Consider the following 17,013-nt stretch of genomic DNA (forward strand, 5'->3'; position numbering starts at 1 on the left):
GAAAATAGCCGGTGGTGCATCTGTTGACCAAGTTTATAATCCATGACAAAGAACAAGAATGCAGCATGCTCGCCATGTCTCTTAAGTGAGTAGCATGCATCACAATTGTGTATAGATTCATTTCTATATAGGAAAAAAACAAGGGGAAAAACACAGCTTACTTAAATCAGTAGCACCCAACTTTTCAACTTGGTTATCCAACTTAGAATTTCCCAACCCTCCTTTTTTGTCTCTCCTGCCCCTTTCTCCCCATTTTTTCAGTTGCCACTTTAAAATTTTCCCTTCTCTTTGCTTCCTTCCCCACTTTCTGAAGTGCATGGACATCAGCCTGGACTGCATAGCCCATGAGAAAAGGTAGGTCAGAAGCTGCTTCCTAAGTCACTACCATTAGGCTGCATTAGGAGCCTCTACGAGAGGAAGGTGAGGAGGCAGCAAGTAGCTTCCAAGGAGTCACATGGTTTCAAGAAAGAGTTTGCATGGAGATCCATTTTTCCCAGCTACCACTTTTAATTTGTCCCATGTGCAAGCTTTCCAACCTCTCAGCTTGTGAAATATTATATACACATTTAGCCCCATTCCAGCCTAGACATTCTTTAATTTAGGTTTTATAATAAACAGTTCCACATGAACATGTTAACAGTGTTTTTGTTACCTTCAGAAACTGAGTGAGAGCTTTTGTTTTATCTTTCCTTATTTCTTCACCCATGAACCAGTAAGTGAGTCCTAGGTAGTGATGGTACTCTGCAGTTTCAGCTTTTCTTTCAATCGCTCTTTGAAAGCTAAGTAAAAAAGGAGGCAGGAGGGGAGGAAAAAGGTCATATAAATCCTTAAAGAGCTCCCTCATGCCTTATAGAGTCACACTAAAAACCTACCTTCTCTCTGCCTGTTGATAATTCTTTTGGGTATAATAAATCAAACCCTCAAGAGCATGGGCTTCTGCCAGGTGAGGGTGGGACAACACGAGCTGCTGTGCAACCTGCCAAAGGATATATGTTTTTATTTTTTTTCCAGTTATATACAGGGATAAAAATAGTTCAATTTAAAAGAAAAAGAACAGATTACCTTTGAAGCTTGAGCAATCAAACCTTTGTTCATATAAGCCTGACCTTTGAGAGCTAGAAGCACTGGGTCATTATTTATATCTGAAACCTAGAAAATAGTAAACAATAGCTGAAACTTTATTGAACCCTACAGTTGGTAGGTTATTACTCATCTAAGATACTAGACCCATCTCCAGGCATAATACAAATAGTAAATATATTAACCCTCTTTGTCCCCAGATAACAAAAGCCACTTAGAAATTGTTATGGCTGTGCTTCATATCTTTTTAGAGAAATTAAGTAATGCTAGGAATCTGTGTTGAATGCCATTCACAATGGAAATATTCAGTACATATATGAATATAGGAATCTGTGTTGAATGCCATTCACAATGGAAATATTCAGTACATATATGAATATAGGAATCTGTGTTGAATGCCATTCACAATGGAAATATTCAGTACATATATGAATATAGGAATCTGTGTTGAATGCCATTCACAATGGAAATATTCAGTACATATATGAATATAGGAATCTGTGTTGAATGCCATTCACAATGGAAATATTCAGTACATATATGAATATAGGAATCTGTGTTGAATGCCATTCACAATGGAAATATTCAGTACATATATGAATATAGGAATCTGTGTTGAATGCCATTCACAATGGAAATATTCAGTACATATATGAATATAGGAATCTGTGTTGAATGCCATTCACAATGGAAATATTCAGTACATATATGAATATAGGAATCTGTGTTGAATGCCATTCACAATGGAAATATTCAGTACATATATGAATTTTAAGTTTTGAGGGGGTTATTGAGATCCTTGAAAGTTATAACTAACTGGCCTTTGTTCTATTGACTCATCATAGCAAAGAAGTACACTACAGCTTGTAGATCAGCAAGTAAAAGGACTTTGGGTATAAAAAAGGTTATACACACATAAGGGTAGAGTTTTATTTTTAAAATAAGACTTGCATATCTTCTCTAAAGAAGCTTAATGTAGCATTAGAACAGATTTTATAGTTTTGGATTTAACCATTTTAAGCAGATGTTTTTCGGGGCTAAGTTTCAAAAAAAAAAAAAAAAAATCAGACAGCAAAGTAACTGAAGATAAACGCTGCAGAATAGTTAATATAAAACTTAGTAGAACTATCCAAAGTAAAACCTGCTTCAATGTGTTATCTTTCAAAGTCAGTTATGCATTTCTGCTTGTGTGTCAGCTGTCAATTCCCCCTCCTCCCCCCAAGGTATATGGTGAGGCACATTGCACTTCTCAGGGCAAGACTGAAGGTCATAATAATATTAAACATGCAATTTCCCATTGATAGCGCACCTCCCACAGTTTAAAACAAACAGTCTTAAAAGGAAGCTTACATATTAAGGGAGAATAAGGAATTTCACTGATTTAGATAGGAGCTTAAGTGACCTTGGACAGAGTGGTATCTGTGGAGTGTAGGGAGCAAATGGAAGAGATCAAGGGCAGAGCTGGGAGGGAAGTCTAAACAGTGAGTAAAACAGCACTAAGATTTTGGAGACTAAGAGCAAGATAGGATAGTAAACCAGCAATCAGGAGCTGTCCCTCATTCTCTCCTCCCTGTATTTGTCACCATAAGTAAGTGAGAAAAGCGTGCTTCAAGATAAAGTATACGTAATGTTTTTCCACTAAGTCAGAGAGACATGAACTAGAGGAAACAGAGTTAGACTTTAAGAAGGATCCACAGCTAATGTGAAGATACCTGCAGTTTTTCATCCTTGTGATTCTTTCAGAACAAGATATTAGAACAGATACTGCTGGACTCCAGAACATTTAAGGCCAGATTGGCAACACACAGTAAATGTTGGAGATACTAACAGCCACATCCCAACCTTTCACACATCTTCTATACCTGTCAAATAGTGCAAGTATTCTGGAATTCCATACTGAGGGCTCTCTTTAAGTGCTGCCATCATTCCTTTTCCAAGCTTGTGTATTTTAGGAGTGCTGGATGAGCTTGTATTACAAGTCCACAGTAAGAAACTGCAGTAACTATAGGGGCCCAGAGTACTAGTTTGAGAAAATGGAAGTCTGCAATTCCTCTTTCATACATAGACTGGTTTAGTAAGCCCTCTAGTACCACCTAAATGGACAAAAAATGACCAATAGAAATGCTTGGGGGAAAATGTGAGGATGTCTGGTCACACAACTATTATATACTTAACTGCAAAAGTATGCATTAAACCTATGTGTACTGGGGATATGTTCACATTTTATCTATTTAGTCACTTTAATAACTGATGTTGTGTGTGACCTCTATGGGTTCAGGGTTTGTTTTACAAATCATAAAAAAACAAAATTCAATGTTTTCTTTGGTTTTTCCATCTTGTGTTTATATAGGTTTTGTTTCATTGTGTGTTTATATTAAAAACAAAAATAAAGCTAAAACAAAAAGAAGGAACCAGAGATAATAAGCTGCGAAAATAGAGGTCATCAATGAGACAGGTTGAAAATTTAAAGGTTGATAGTTGAAGAGAGACTGCCAACTCAGAGTTGAAGTGACTAAGAATGTGGATAAGATGTGGGGGGGGGGGAGACATGTTTTACCAAATACTGTAGATATAAAATAATTCCCAGCACTGGGAATAAAATAAAGGGAGTGGAAACATCCTTTGATTGTGAGTGCAATAGGAAGACAGCTTGATTTGCTTTAAATATACCTATATCAGTCAAAAAATACCTGCTCAAGAGTGCTAATGGCTTCCTCTGCAGCATCAGCATCTGCTATTTTAATAAGAGCCTCTGCTTTCAAACGAAGGGCAATGTATTTCTGCTGTAGATTGCCACCATCATCATCTAATTGTCCTGATATCTTAAGAGCTGTTAAAAATGAAAGATTTCATTTTAGTTCCATGCTTGATTTAAGAAGGGCACTATCAACTTGACATTTTGTGACACTTAAGTGTTCACATTTGAGACAGAGCACCTTTTATCATACCATTTTTCTTAAAAGTGTGTTACTTTGGTCTTTTCTTTTCCCCTGTTATTTAAATCTGTTTAGCAAGAGAGCAATTAACTATACTAGGATGAATGTGGAATTGACTGTATACAAGGTGCTATTAAACATACAGAAGGAACTGGGGGAAAAAAAGGAAATACTTTATTTTCACTAGTTTTCCAGTTATAATAATCAGGTACTTTACTAGGTACAAAGTTTTCAGACATTTTGAACTGACAGTGTCCCTTTAACAGCAAAATTTAGCTTTCCCTTATTTGCGTAGAGTAAAATTCAGGTGGAAATATAGATTGAATTTAGTATCAATAATTGCAGTTTTGGAAATTGCTCCAATAAATAATAGCTGAGAATCTCCAAGGATCAAGACAGTTTAACAACTCTAGAGCTTGAATGCCACGGGAAGTTGGCCATGTGTAAGATGGACCTGTGAATATATCTACCTAGATATTATTTTATCTTTCAATTGCACCAGGCCTTTTCAAAGGAAAAAAAATCCATGCAGAGTACCCTTCTATTTGTAACCATAACATTAGCTTCTTCAGTTGGCACTATAGCAAATTATTTTTTCCACTAACATTTTGAGAAGACACACCTTATTAGCCTTTGGATCAGATTTCTTAAGATAGTTATAGTTCAAAAGCACAATATAACTCACTTCTTTGTATTTGCTACAACATAAGCTAACAACATGACCATATTGTTTTCTGACCTAATATAAAGTGAAAGATTAGGAACTACCACTCCTTTCAGCTACAGGATAATTACCTCGATTGCAGGAAATAACAGCTTCTTTATGTTTATGCATTTTCATTTGCGCCTCTGCCAGATAATACCATGCTGCTTGACACTGGCTGGTCTGCTGCAAACCTAGAACAAATATTTTTAAAATAAATCTTGGGGCTACAGATAGCCTTAGTGGGTGTTGGAAGTGGTAGTACACTACAGTTGTATCACGAACACACCACCACGAATCACCATGCTAAGTGGCAAAGAGACCCAAATAGAGATCTTATTTTATTTCAGTCCAGGCTTATAACATTATCTTGCCACTTATAATTAACAATGAAATAAGGTGGAACTAAAAAAAAAAAAAAAAAAGAGTACAAGTCTTTCTATTATGACATATTCAGTATTTTCACAATGTTCTTCGATCCAGCAAGAAATTGGGAGAAAAAGGCAAGGAATTAAACAACATTATGGTTTAGAGATATATTTTCATTTTGAAAATAAAAATTTCCATTTAATGGGAGATGAGCACCAAATCTCCTGGACTACTCCAAAAATTTCCCCTCAGGTCTTTGTCCACCACCAAAAGATCTACAGATGCCAATACAGCACGAGCTCCACCCAGGTCTAAAGGCAGACTGAAAGAGATCAAAAAAATTTCAGGGCTTAGAAAGCTATTTCACCACAACCTCCTCACTAGCCTTCCTTAAAAACAGAATGTTAAAAATCTGGTGATAATTGAGGAGTTCACTGGTGTTTTAAGATTTAGTCACCCCTCTCCACTCTCCCGCCCCAATAAAACTTGAGCCAATCTGTTACTCAAAAGTGTAAGTACCTTGATTGTCCACTGGTATCTGTCAACAATAGATTCAACTTTCCTTACCAGGCCACAGCCTGAAGTTCCCTCAGAGCCTTGAAATGAAACCCAGCAGACAGATGCATGGTATTAACTGTACTCCCCCATCACAGACAGTGTTTGGTTTAGGAAAAAAAATGTAAGGGGATATTTTGAAGGGGAGGGGGACGCGGCAGTTTAGCAATTAACAATGACTCAGTTTCACTTGCTCCATGTCACTCATTCTTTCCCATATTAGACACTAACTAAATGAACCTGAAATTTGAGTTCATGAGTAGGGCTGGTTGCAGTATTTTTAGTTCTTGGCCAAAAACATTTAGATATTCAGGAATTCCATTTTTTTAAACCAAAAGAATCAGTTTTATGTCAAAAGTCCCTACATTCCACAGAAAACTGTTTTCAAGTGAAGGTTTTTTGGGGGGAAAAACAGAATCTGCTTTCTACAGAAAATTGGTTTTTTGTCAAAAAGCTGAATGCCTGAACCACTGTGTTTTTGGCCAAAAAATGAAATACTTTCATATGGATATGATGTCATGCCTCATGGGGGATGTAGTTCAGATACCACAACTCCCCATTTGTCTCTATGGATCAGGCTCCCCAGCCAGACTACATCTCCCATGACACACCATAGTCTCTTCTCTGACGAGGAGAGGTACATCATAGGAATCCCTGGCCATGGGTCATCACGGGAGATGTAGTCTGACTGGGAGTGTGAGGCACCTGATTATCACTCCCATAGGCATTGACATTAATGGTATCAATAAATTGAAATATTTCAGGTTTCCAGTCAAAAAGTTGAAAATTTTCCATGGGGGGAAAAAAAATCTCTATTTTCCAACAAGTTCCAATCATGACCCATTTTAAGCAAGCCTTTTACATCTAAGTACAACCAAGACACTAATAAATCAAATACTAGTTTAACATAAAACACTGCAGTAGTTATAGCTGCTGTATAAAAGCTTCAAGATTCTCTTTCAAAGATCAAGACAATCATTTTTAGTGTAAATATACACAAAGAAGTTTTTAAAGGGACACCGTAGCTTAATGAAAAAAAGTCACCTCTGAGTTTTAATCTATTTTCATAAAGCTACAACTGAAAGATTAGAAAAATATTATAATTTATTTTATGCATTTGTAACAGAACAGTCAATTTCACTGTTTCTTTTGTATAATATATTTCTTTTGTATAATATGCATCCTCTGCCCTTGGGTTTGTGGGGATTTGACTCAGCAATAGGGTGAGAGAAAAAAAAGTGTTAAAAAAAAGGAACACACACTTATAGAAACACTTCAGAATTGGTAAGGAGCAGATGTTGTAACCAAAACACCTTTTAACTCTTTTAAAAATCTGGCTAGGTTTCAAGCAGACAACGTCCCTCTACATTTACTGCTTGTTTTACCTAATTATAAAATATTTAGCCGATTCCACTTTGAGCACAAAACAAATCCAGTATAATTTAGCAACTGTACCTAGCAGAAATATTCATTACTATGCAACATATTATCCATTCCTTTTATATTACATGTTTACCTTCAGTTAGCCTCTTGACAGCTTCTTCATATTTTTTTTCTTGGAGGAATTTGATACCTAAACCAATAAGGCCTGGGCTGCTACTTGAGTCCATCTCCATAAGCCTGCAACAACAACGCAGGGCCTCTTCAGTGAAACTGCCTAGTATCACAAAAAGAAAATTTCTCATAACCACAGTTTGATGGTGCATAACAACCAAAAGTCAGAAGAAGATTTAAAAATTTATTCTACTCAACAGATTTAGAAAGAAATTAATTTACTTATCCATCAGACCTAATTTGGCTGAATTTTTAGTAGCAGTTTCCTACCATACAGTAATTTCTAAAACTAGCAACCAGTTTTCAGAAGTACTATACATAGAGAGTCAAGAAACACTACAGGTACTTAATGCCTCTGAACCACATACCAAAATTTGTAAATCTGGAATTTGGAGTTAGCCACTTAGGTTAAATTGCTATAAGGTCATATCCTCATCAAGGGAAACTACTTTCCTAGATAGGCCTTTCAATTTAGCCCAGTGAAGATCGCACCTGCTACAAGAAACCAAAATTAATGTTTGCCTGAATTCCCCATCCCACGAGTCCCTTACAGAGGACCTTGCAGTCTGACTACATAACGCAACTTGAAATAATAACAACAACAACAGAGCGCCCCCACGGCTTGCCGCCCCAGGTACATGCTTGGCGTGCTGGTGCCTGGAGCCGCCCCTGGAAGGAAGGCAGAGATCCATAGCAGAAAGTGAAACACAGATGTAATAAACAGATAAAAAAAATTAAAGACAGATTAAAGTAATTGTTCAGATGGCTGTACATGCATCTTGCATTTCTGCATGGCATTAATGGAACATGGATTTATTTATATATACACACACACACACACACATACACACACCCCCCAAAACCGTCTGTTTTTAGAGCATATTATTTTCTGATCATGAACATTTCCTATTTGTAAAACTTTACATAATATGTTTTAAAAATCTACAGCACAAATGCTTTAACTCAGTGGTTCTCAATTGATTATACACTGTGTTACCTGGGCTGCCGAGGCCAGGTGGCAGGGCAGCAGCAGCCCCAACCCCGATCCTCGGCGCACGGGGCAGCCAGCTGCCTGCCCTGGACCCTGTGGAGCCAGCCGGCTGCCCCAGACCCCGCCACGTGGGCCTGGGCTGGCTGCCCCAGTCACAGACCCGGACCCTGGAGCTTGTGGGGCCTGGCAGCTGACCTGGATCCCAACCCTGTGGGGTTGGCCAGGAGCTCTCGACTCCTGACTCCGCAGGGCCTGCCAGCAGCCCCGACCCCAGATTCCCAGCACACAGGACGGGCTGGCAGCCCCGACCCTGAAGTGCTGTGTGGCAGTGCAACCCAACCAGACCCCTCCAGGTCAGGTAGCTGGGAACCCAGCGGACCCAGAGCATGCGGACTGGCCTTTAGCCCACAACTGAGCTGGGAAGCAACTGTGTGCTAATTGGGCTGCGTGCGGCCTGAGAATCCGTGCTTTAACAACTTCCCTTTCCTACACCAAAAGCTGGTCACTTAGTGATAGGGAGAGCCCTACTATTTCTTCTTGTGCTAATTATGAATGATGTTCAGTATCTGTTGTCATTCCTCTTCATAAGCTGAATCATATTGACTTGGAGACATCTGCATACAAGACAAGGCAGGAAGGAAATAAATGTACTTGTCCACAACAGAACAGAAAGCAGTAATGGATGGCTTTGAAACAGCTGAGTATCAGAGAAAACAGATGCCCAAGCATTACAGTAAATAAGCTTATGCTAAAAAGTGACTTGAGGCTTTTTATAAATACTCAAATATTTGTTTAAAAGTAGAGTCTAGTCAATAATTAGGCTGTGTACTGCAGAACATACATAAGGAGCATAAGTCAAATGAGCAGCACTGTATATAGGGGGCCTAGAAAGAAGCCACATTCTATAAGATTATACACAATATCACCCCCAAAAATGCCAACTCCAGTAAATTTTATACACAAGTGCTGGAAAATAAAGTCATGAAGATTCAACACACTCAGGGTAGGTCCAAATTTAAAACAGTGCATCGGCATGGCTGTGCCACAGTAGCGCTTCAGTGCAGATGCTACTACACCGACAGGAGAGCTTCTCCCGTCAGAGTAGTTAATCCTCCTCCATGAGAGGCAGTAGCTATGTCAATCGGAGAAGCCCTCCCATTTACATAGAGCTGTCTACACTGGGGGTTAAGTCAGTATAACTGCATCACTCAGGGATATGGATTTTTCACACCCCTGAGTGATGTAGTTATATCCATGCAAGTTTGTAAGCCATTGCCAAAATCTCAGAAGCAGAAGCAGGTACTGACTGTTCAGGGGAGGCCTCAACTCAGGGTAACTGTTCCCTCAGCCTACTTTGCACTCTGTAATCTCACTGAGAAATTCTCAAGTACAGGGGTTCTGCTGGGATAGCTAACTATTTCATGCCTTTAAAAATGAATCCAAGATGGATACCTAATCTCCTGAAGCTTGGTCAAGATCTCTTTACAAAAAACATATATTGAAATTAGATTATTAAAAATGGAAATTTTAAAAGTGTCTAGTGTTAAGGAAAACTGAATACTGGGGCCAACAAATCTATGAAGGATAAGAAGGGCTACATCTTAGTGAAATCCACCCTCTTTTTTAAATTACTCAAAGCAAAATTCAATCCAACTTTAGATGTTACAGTATTCAGGATCCCGGGAATTTGCACAAATATTCATGGGAGAGTGAAGGCTGTCAGTTACCATTACCTGTGATCTTTGTCTAAAAAGAGTCATTTTTTGTATTCATATTTCCCTAAGCAACAACTTAGATGAGGCAAACTGGATTTTTGGAAAGCAGAAATTTCTACAATTGGTGCTTTATCAATCACAAAAATGTTGCATTATCTATGATGGCAAGAATTATTTAACTGATGATAAACTCATAACATTTTGAGAGAGAGAAATTGTGGCACCTCATTACCAGAAGAGTGAAGATAGATTTGAGAGATTCTACTGCCAGATTCAAAATTTCTAATTTCCATAATTGGATGGGATTCAACTGACTTCCTTGTTTCTTTAGCTTCAACACTCCAGACCAGATCCTGTATTGTATTTTAGCAGCGTTTGGCACAGCTCAGAAGCGGAGAAAAAGGTGGCATTAAGCCACAATCATGTTCCCCCAATTCTGAGGCTAGCTGACAGCATAAATCATAGTAGCTCTAAAGTCACTTATTTAGGTGCTTAAATGTGGATCTGCGAGCCTTTAGACACTCATTTTTCAAAATCTTGGTCTAAATTTCTATGATTGTTCAATTATAACTTTTTATATATTTGTTTAACCTGGATTAGCCTGTAGAAAATGGAAAGCATGGTCTAAACAACACATCTTGTAAAATTTGTTTAGATATTGCGTACAGTATTATATTCTGTGATTGTTGAGGTGCTGGCCATAACATCTTTACCATGTTTTATGTTCTATAAATAAGTGAACACATGCCAGAATTTGAGTACAGTTTCAAGTCCACATTTCTTGAAGTGCAAAACTGTCAGCTAAATGACCATTTATGTATAAAGGGACTGCGAAGTAGTACCAGCACACTACAATAAAGAAATCACTGTTTAATGTTTACATTTAGGCTATACAGTGCATTATATGTGGTGCTAAGAAAACCCCAATTGCAATCAGGGTCCCATTATGTTAGGTACAATGCAAACATCTAGATAAAAGACAGTCCCTTCCCCACAAGCTTATAATCTTTCAATATAGACAAAGGGTTGGAAGGGAATCAGGCACAGCGAAGTAAAGTGACTTGGCCAAGATCACACAGCAAATTCCACGGCCAGTAGGAATTCCCTTTGTCTCTGAACAAGTTCACCTCTGGCATAGGATCAGTAACTCCACTGAATTTAATAGAACAACTGTAACTGAAATGGATGTCTGTTTATTCCAACAAGGATAAAGAAAGAACACTGAAACCTGTTAAAGCTCAGAAACCTATATGGTTGGATAGTTAAGATACATTTTACCAATACTGGTCCAGGCACATAGAGATGAAAATAATACATGACTCTTTGCAAGGAGGAGTGATTTCAGTAGTTTTGTGCCTGATGCAGATCAGTGAATTCCATACCAGCAAGCCATATCTATTTTGAGATGGAACTTGAGCGTTAAGATGCTCAGGAAAGTCACAAAGAAACAGAATGAGCTTAACAATTACCTTCTCTTTGTTTTAAGCATAAAAACCTGATTTGGTTTACATATTACATATTTGGGTTCATACTTATGTTTAATTTAATGGAACGCACATGTTCTGGATTGTTCTGCTGTGAGACAAAAGTACTACAAAGCAGCAGCTCTTCTTGTAGATGAATTATGCTTGTTTGATTTGTTCTTGCTGGTTCCTTTCCACTGGGTTCAATTATTTTTAACACTGAAATTAAGAGTTCTGTATTACCATTTTTCTGCTCATGTATTACTTTCATGATGTGTAGCTCCCTGAAACTTGGTACTATAAGGCATTCTTCCACTCCTAACAAAGGAAATTATACAGCTTTATTGTTTAAAAAACAAAGGAATTTCTGTATGGATTCTTGGCATATACTTCTACTTAGTTTTTGTATGATATCTCCTGGTCAATATGACTGTATATTTACAAATAGTTTTTTAGGAGGTACCCAACTGTAAGTCACTTCTGGCCCCTTTAAGGTATCAGCTGTGACACCCAAAGCTGACACATCTAAAATCACTATTCACTTGTACAATATTAATGCAATAGTGAGAGTTCAAAACTTAAATCTAACAGTTTCAAACCCAGCACTGTGGAAGACAGCATGCTGCCTTCTTAAAGCATATAACAAACAAATCTGTTTTTAAAAATGACCTCTTAGCTTCACTTCACTGAAATACCCTAAAAAGCCATTTACTCCCCACCCACCAAGAAGTCTTGTGGAGAAAAATTCATGAATGTTCCTGCCAAGAGGAAAGGGGTATACTGGTTCACCAATTCTCTCACTTTAGCCATCTCTAGAGCTTTGTTTAACTGTCACTATCCTTTCCATTAAAGACAAGTAAACAGGATTCTCTTCAAACCTCATGTAGCTAATCTTCACTTATCTAGAGAGGCTCTTTTGAGCATCATGAAGCACTCTTCCCATGGGATTGAGTACACTGCCAACAAAGGAATCAAGAATCCAGAACTGGTCTTGACCAAAGAATACCTCCGCCCCCCCCCCTTTTTTTTTTTTTTTTTTTTTTTTTTTTTTTTTTTAAGATGTCCTTTGATGGTACAGCAGTACTAAATTTCACAGCTCAGAAACACTGTAGTTTAGGACAGAACTGTCTTCCTCTCCAGAGGGGTAGAAACATAGAACCTAATATAGACAATATATTTGTGCTGAAAAGTGGTGCAAGCTGTCTCAAACAACAGCTTCCCTCAACAAAGTGAAGTAATAGATCTTGAGAGACTGGTTCCCTTTTTTATGAGAAGGACTGGGGGAATGAAGGGCAAGCCAAAAGTCACAGCGAAAAGATACAAGATTTGGAACAACAAAAATGAACCAAAACCATCCCACTCACCTGACTGAATAAAGTGCAAGCAGCGCACTTCTAAAGGATAACTCATGGTAGGATACAAAACCATCATATCATCACAGGCCTTCTTCAGCCGAGCAGTCTCATGAGGAAACTTGTAAGGAGAAAAAAAAAAGTCAAAGCAATTTATTTAGCTATTCGTGCAGTATTATTAGATGTTTTTTGTGTTACTGAAGAGACTATAAATTAAACTGTTCTTACTTTTGACAAACACTGAATGAAGTTTTTATAAAGCTTTTCGTGGTCTTCACTGGGAACCATGTCTGCAGAGTTCACTGCATGTTCAAATGAAGTCAAAAGCTGAAATAAGAAATTGGTAAGTACAACAGTGTGAATTAGCAAGAAAAGCAACAGACGGTGAACTTATGAAATTTAGTCATGGTTTTGGGTGACTAAACAGGGTGTAGTATACCATGAACATGATTATAATATGTTTATTTGGCCCCACTGTGCCCATGTGGTCCTTCATAGAACTTCTGTTGTGCAAAGAGCAAAATACATAACAGCGTGGTTCTTCATACTCAAGTATTATTCATATAGTGTTCAAATCCTAGTAGTAAATCTGCTACTAGTAGAAGGAGATAAACAATCTAATCCATGCAGTGGCAGAAGATATGTACAAAAAGAGCACATGTGAAGCACTATCCATTGTGACAGCTATGAGCTTAAATAACTTATTAAATATTGGTATGCAAGTTTTCATTTTGATGCTCCTATCTTGTGTGCCTTTAAGATAGAACCTTAACACTGCCAAAATGAATCTGAGCTTTTAAAAGTAACACTTCACAAAAGATTTTTTTAAAAAAAACAGCAGTTATGTAAGACACTACATTATTTTGCACAGGCACTTTTCAAAAGCGTATTATTTCATCTCCAGAAAATTCACCAAATTTCATTTCTATTACCAATATTCTGGGGACACAGTGTGTAATATTTTCAAAAGGGTCTATGGCCCAAGTCCACAACATTATTTAGGCTCCCAACTTCCACTGATTTCCAACTGGAAGTTGGAAGGCTAAATACCTTTGTGGAGCAGAGCCTAAGTGACTTAGGAACCTAAGGGCAAAATTTCAAAAGCCTAAATCCCACTGAAAGTCAGTGGGTCTTGGGCTCTTTTTGTCACTTAAGCACTTTTTAAAATTTACCCAAAATCCAGTTGTCTATATCCACTAACATGGGTAATGGCTATTTTGCTTCAGTCTTCACTAAAAAGATTAATTGTGACCAGATGCTTAGCACAATTAATATTAACAACAAAGGGGAAGGAACACAAGCCAGAATAGAGAAAGAATGGATTAAAGAATATTTAGTTAAGTTAGATGTATTCAAATTAGCATGGTCTGATGAAATTCACCCAAAGGTACTCAAGGAACTAGCTGAAGGAATCTTGGAACCATTAGCGATAATCTTTGAGAATTCATGGAGGACAACTGAGATCCCACAGGACTGGAGAAGGGCAAACATAGTACCTATCTTTAAAAAGGGGAACAAAAAGAACCAGGGAATTATAGACTAGTTAGCCTAACTTCGATACCTCAAAAGATACTGGAACAAATTACTAAACAATCAATTTATAAGCACTTATAGGTCAATAGGATGACAAGCAATAGGAACATGTATTTGTCAAGAACAAATCATGCCAAACCAACCTAATTTCCTTCTTTGACTGGGTTACTGACCTAGTGGGTGCGCGGAAGTAGTAGACATGACATATCTTGATTTTTTCTGTGACATTCTCATAGGCATACTAGGGAAATATGGTGTAGTTAAAACAACTATAACTGTCTGAAAAACCATACTCAAAGGGTAGTTATCAATGGTATAGCTAATGAGGTTCCACAAGGGTCAGTCCTGGATCCAGAACCATTATTCATTTTCATTAATGACTTAGATCAGAGGTTCTCAAACTGTGGTCTGCTGACCACCAGTGGTCCGCGAGCTCCATTCAGGTGGTCCACGGATATTTCCCTCTAGGGTGGCCTGGGCAGCCACACACAACAGAATGAAGGGACAATCAACTAATTAGTGGAGCCACTAATTAAGTGCTTGGACCCTGGAGAAGATGGACATGTAAGGTGAGGTAGTGGCCTTGGGAGGAATGAGGAGTAGGTGGGAGGGGGCAGTGAGGTGAGAAAAGGGGATGGGGGGAATTTGGGATGTGCCGAGCTGCAGCAGCCAGAGAAAGAGGCGACTTTCCCCAGTTCCAGAGCTGAGGCTGCCAGCGAGAGATGGCCCTCCTTCCCAGCCTCAGCTCTGTAGCTGCTGTGGCGGGGGAGAGAGGGCACATCCATCGCATTAGAAAGGTAAAACTACTCATTAAAATATGAAGTGTGCTTTTATTTGTAGAACAAATAATGTTAATTATTAAAGGTTTTTTTTAATATAGCGCTTTTATCCAAAGCACTGTAGAATAGTTAGCTAATGGTACAAACAACATTTGGAAAGCTCATCTAGTGGTCTGCCGAGACCCTCAGCAATTTTCAAGTGGTCCGCAAAAAAAAAATTGAGAACCATTGACTTAGATGATGGAGTGGAAAGTATGCTTATAAAATTTGCATATGCTATCAAGATGGGAGGGGTTACAAGCACTTTGGAGGACAGAATTAGAATTCAAAATTAGCTTGATAAATTGAAGAATTATTCTGAAATCAACAAGATGAAATTCAATTAAGACAACAGCAAAGTACACTTCAGAAGAAAAAAACCAAATGCACAAACACAAAATGGTGAATAACTGGCTAGCCAGTAATATTGCTGAAAAGAATTTGTGCATTATAGTGGATCACAAATTGAATATGAGTCAACAATGCGATGCAGTTGCAAAAAACTAATATTCTGGGATGATTTAACAAGAGTGTCGTAAGAAAGACACAGGAGGTAACTGTGCTACTCTACTTGGCACTGGTGAAGCAACAGTGGAAGTACTGTGTCCAGTTTTGGGAGCTACACTTTATGAAAAGCGTAGACAAATTGGAGGGAGTCCAAAGGAGAGCAATAAAAATGATAAAAGGTTTAGAAAACTTGGCCTATGAGGAAAGGTTAAAAAAACAGGCAAGTTTAGTCTTGAGAAAAGATGACTGAGGAGGGACCTGATAACAGTCTTCAAATATGTTAAAGGCTGTTATAAAGAGGACAGTGATCAATTGTTCTGAATGTCCACTGAAGGTAGGACAAGTAGTAATCAGATTAATTTGTAGCAAGGGAGTCTGAGGTTAGATATTAGGGTAAACTTTCTAAGGATAGTTAAGCGCTGGAATTGGGAGATTGTGGAACAACATCATTGGAGATTTTTAAGAACAGGTTAGACAAATACCTGCTCTAGCTATACTTGGTCTTCACCCACACATCATGCTGGGGTGACTAGCTGGCCTCTCAAGCCCTACATTTCTATGATTTGAGTAGGAGGGAGAAACATTACCAACTGCTGTGTCTCATTATCTTGATTCTGTGTACTGTCTGGCAGTAATTGGATCAGCCTCTTCCATAGCTGGTGGAGCTCAGCATTACCTGCACCTTCCTCCTGTTTTATCTGTATCAGTTTGTGCCATGTGCGAGCCACCTGTCAACAGGAAAGAGAAATGAATCATTCTGTAACTCATTTAAAAATCTGACACCCAGTGTGATCGCTCCAATTTATTTCAACCCCTTGCCAATAAGATGTACAATTTCCCAACTCAAGTGGTCAGAAAATAGCATTCACACTTAGCAAGACTGCCAGGAGGATAGGGCTAATGAGTGAGTGTTGGACAAATTACTTCACCATGCTGTTTAGAACAGTCAACAGAACTAGTGGTATTTAAGCAGTTTAGTACTACGGATGTAGCTGATAGTCTGTAATTGCTCATTTAACCTTGTATAACAGACTACTGCCGTAAAGAAATCCTTCAAATGTTCTTGAAAAACTCAATAATAATAGAGGAATCTGCATTATAATAGGTCTGATAGACGCAAGCTACCCTACATGCACTATGTAAGGTAAAGAATTTGATGACATATATGACAAAAGTATGGCCAAAACCATACTTTGGATGACCCATTTAAAAAAGAAAATAGCACCCCAAGCACTATTATCTTTTCCAGCAGTGAAGTGACTCAGCATTATATTCAACTAGAGAATGGAATACCTATTAAAATTTGAGACTGTTAACAAAAATGAAACAAAGAAAGTATCAAATACCACAGTGTGGCTCCCTCTCTCTCTAGTGGCTGGACCACATAGAGGAAACTGAATTTATGAGTTTGATGATGGCTTTGAGATACCAGAGCTG

At 38.2% G+C, this 17,013-nt stretch overlaps 1 protein-coding gene across 7 annotated transcripts in view; it reads right to left on the bottom strand.

The window, feature by feature from the left end:
- SKIC3 (SKI3 subunit of superkiller complex) overlaps nucleotides 1-17,013 on the bottom strand; it is a 77,997-nt gene that overhangs the window by 52,652 nt on the left and 8,332 nt on the right. For all 7 annotated transcript variants that reach the window (XM_032798698.2, XM_032798697.2, XM_032798703.1 and 4 more), the window contains 9 exons: nucleotides 16,164-16,304; nucleotides 12,947-13,045; nucleotides 12,731-12,839; nucleotides 7,160-7,300; nucleotides 4,812-4,913; nucleotides 3,771-3,910; nucleotides 1,063-1,149; nucleotides 873-976; nucleotides 653-779 (listed from right to left, as the gene is read on the bottom strand). In XM_032798698.2, the coding sequence (XP_032654589.2) occupies nucleotides 653-779; nucleotides 873-976; nucleotides 1,063-1,149; nucleotides 3,771-3,910; nucleotides 4,812-4,913; nucleotides 7,160-7,300; nucleotides 12,731-12,839; nucleotides 12,947-13,045; nucleotides 16,164-16,304 (1,050 nt within the window). The remainder of the gene's footprint in view (nucleotides 1-652; nucleotides 780-872; nucleotides 977-1,062; nucleotides 1,150-3,770; nucleotides 3,911-4,811; nucleotides 4,914-7,159; nucleotides 7,301-12,730; nucleotides 12,840-12,946; nucleotides 13,046-16,163; nucleotides 16,305-17,013) is intronic.

Source organism: Chelonoidis abingdonii, chromosome 6 (assembly GCF_003597395.2).
Source record: "Chelonoidis abingdonii isolate Lonesome George chromosome 6, CheloAbing_2.0, whole genome shotgun sequence".
Lineage (NCBI taxonomy): Eukaryota > Metazoa > Chordata > Testudines > Testudinidae > Chelonoidis > Chelonoidis abingdonii.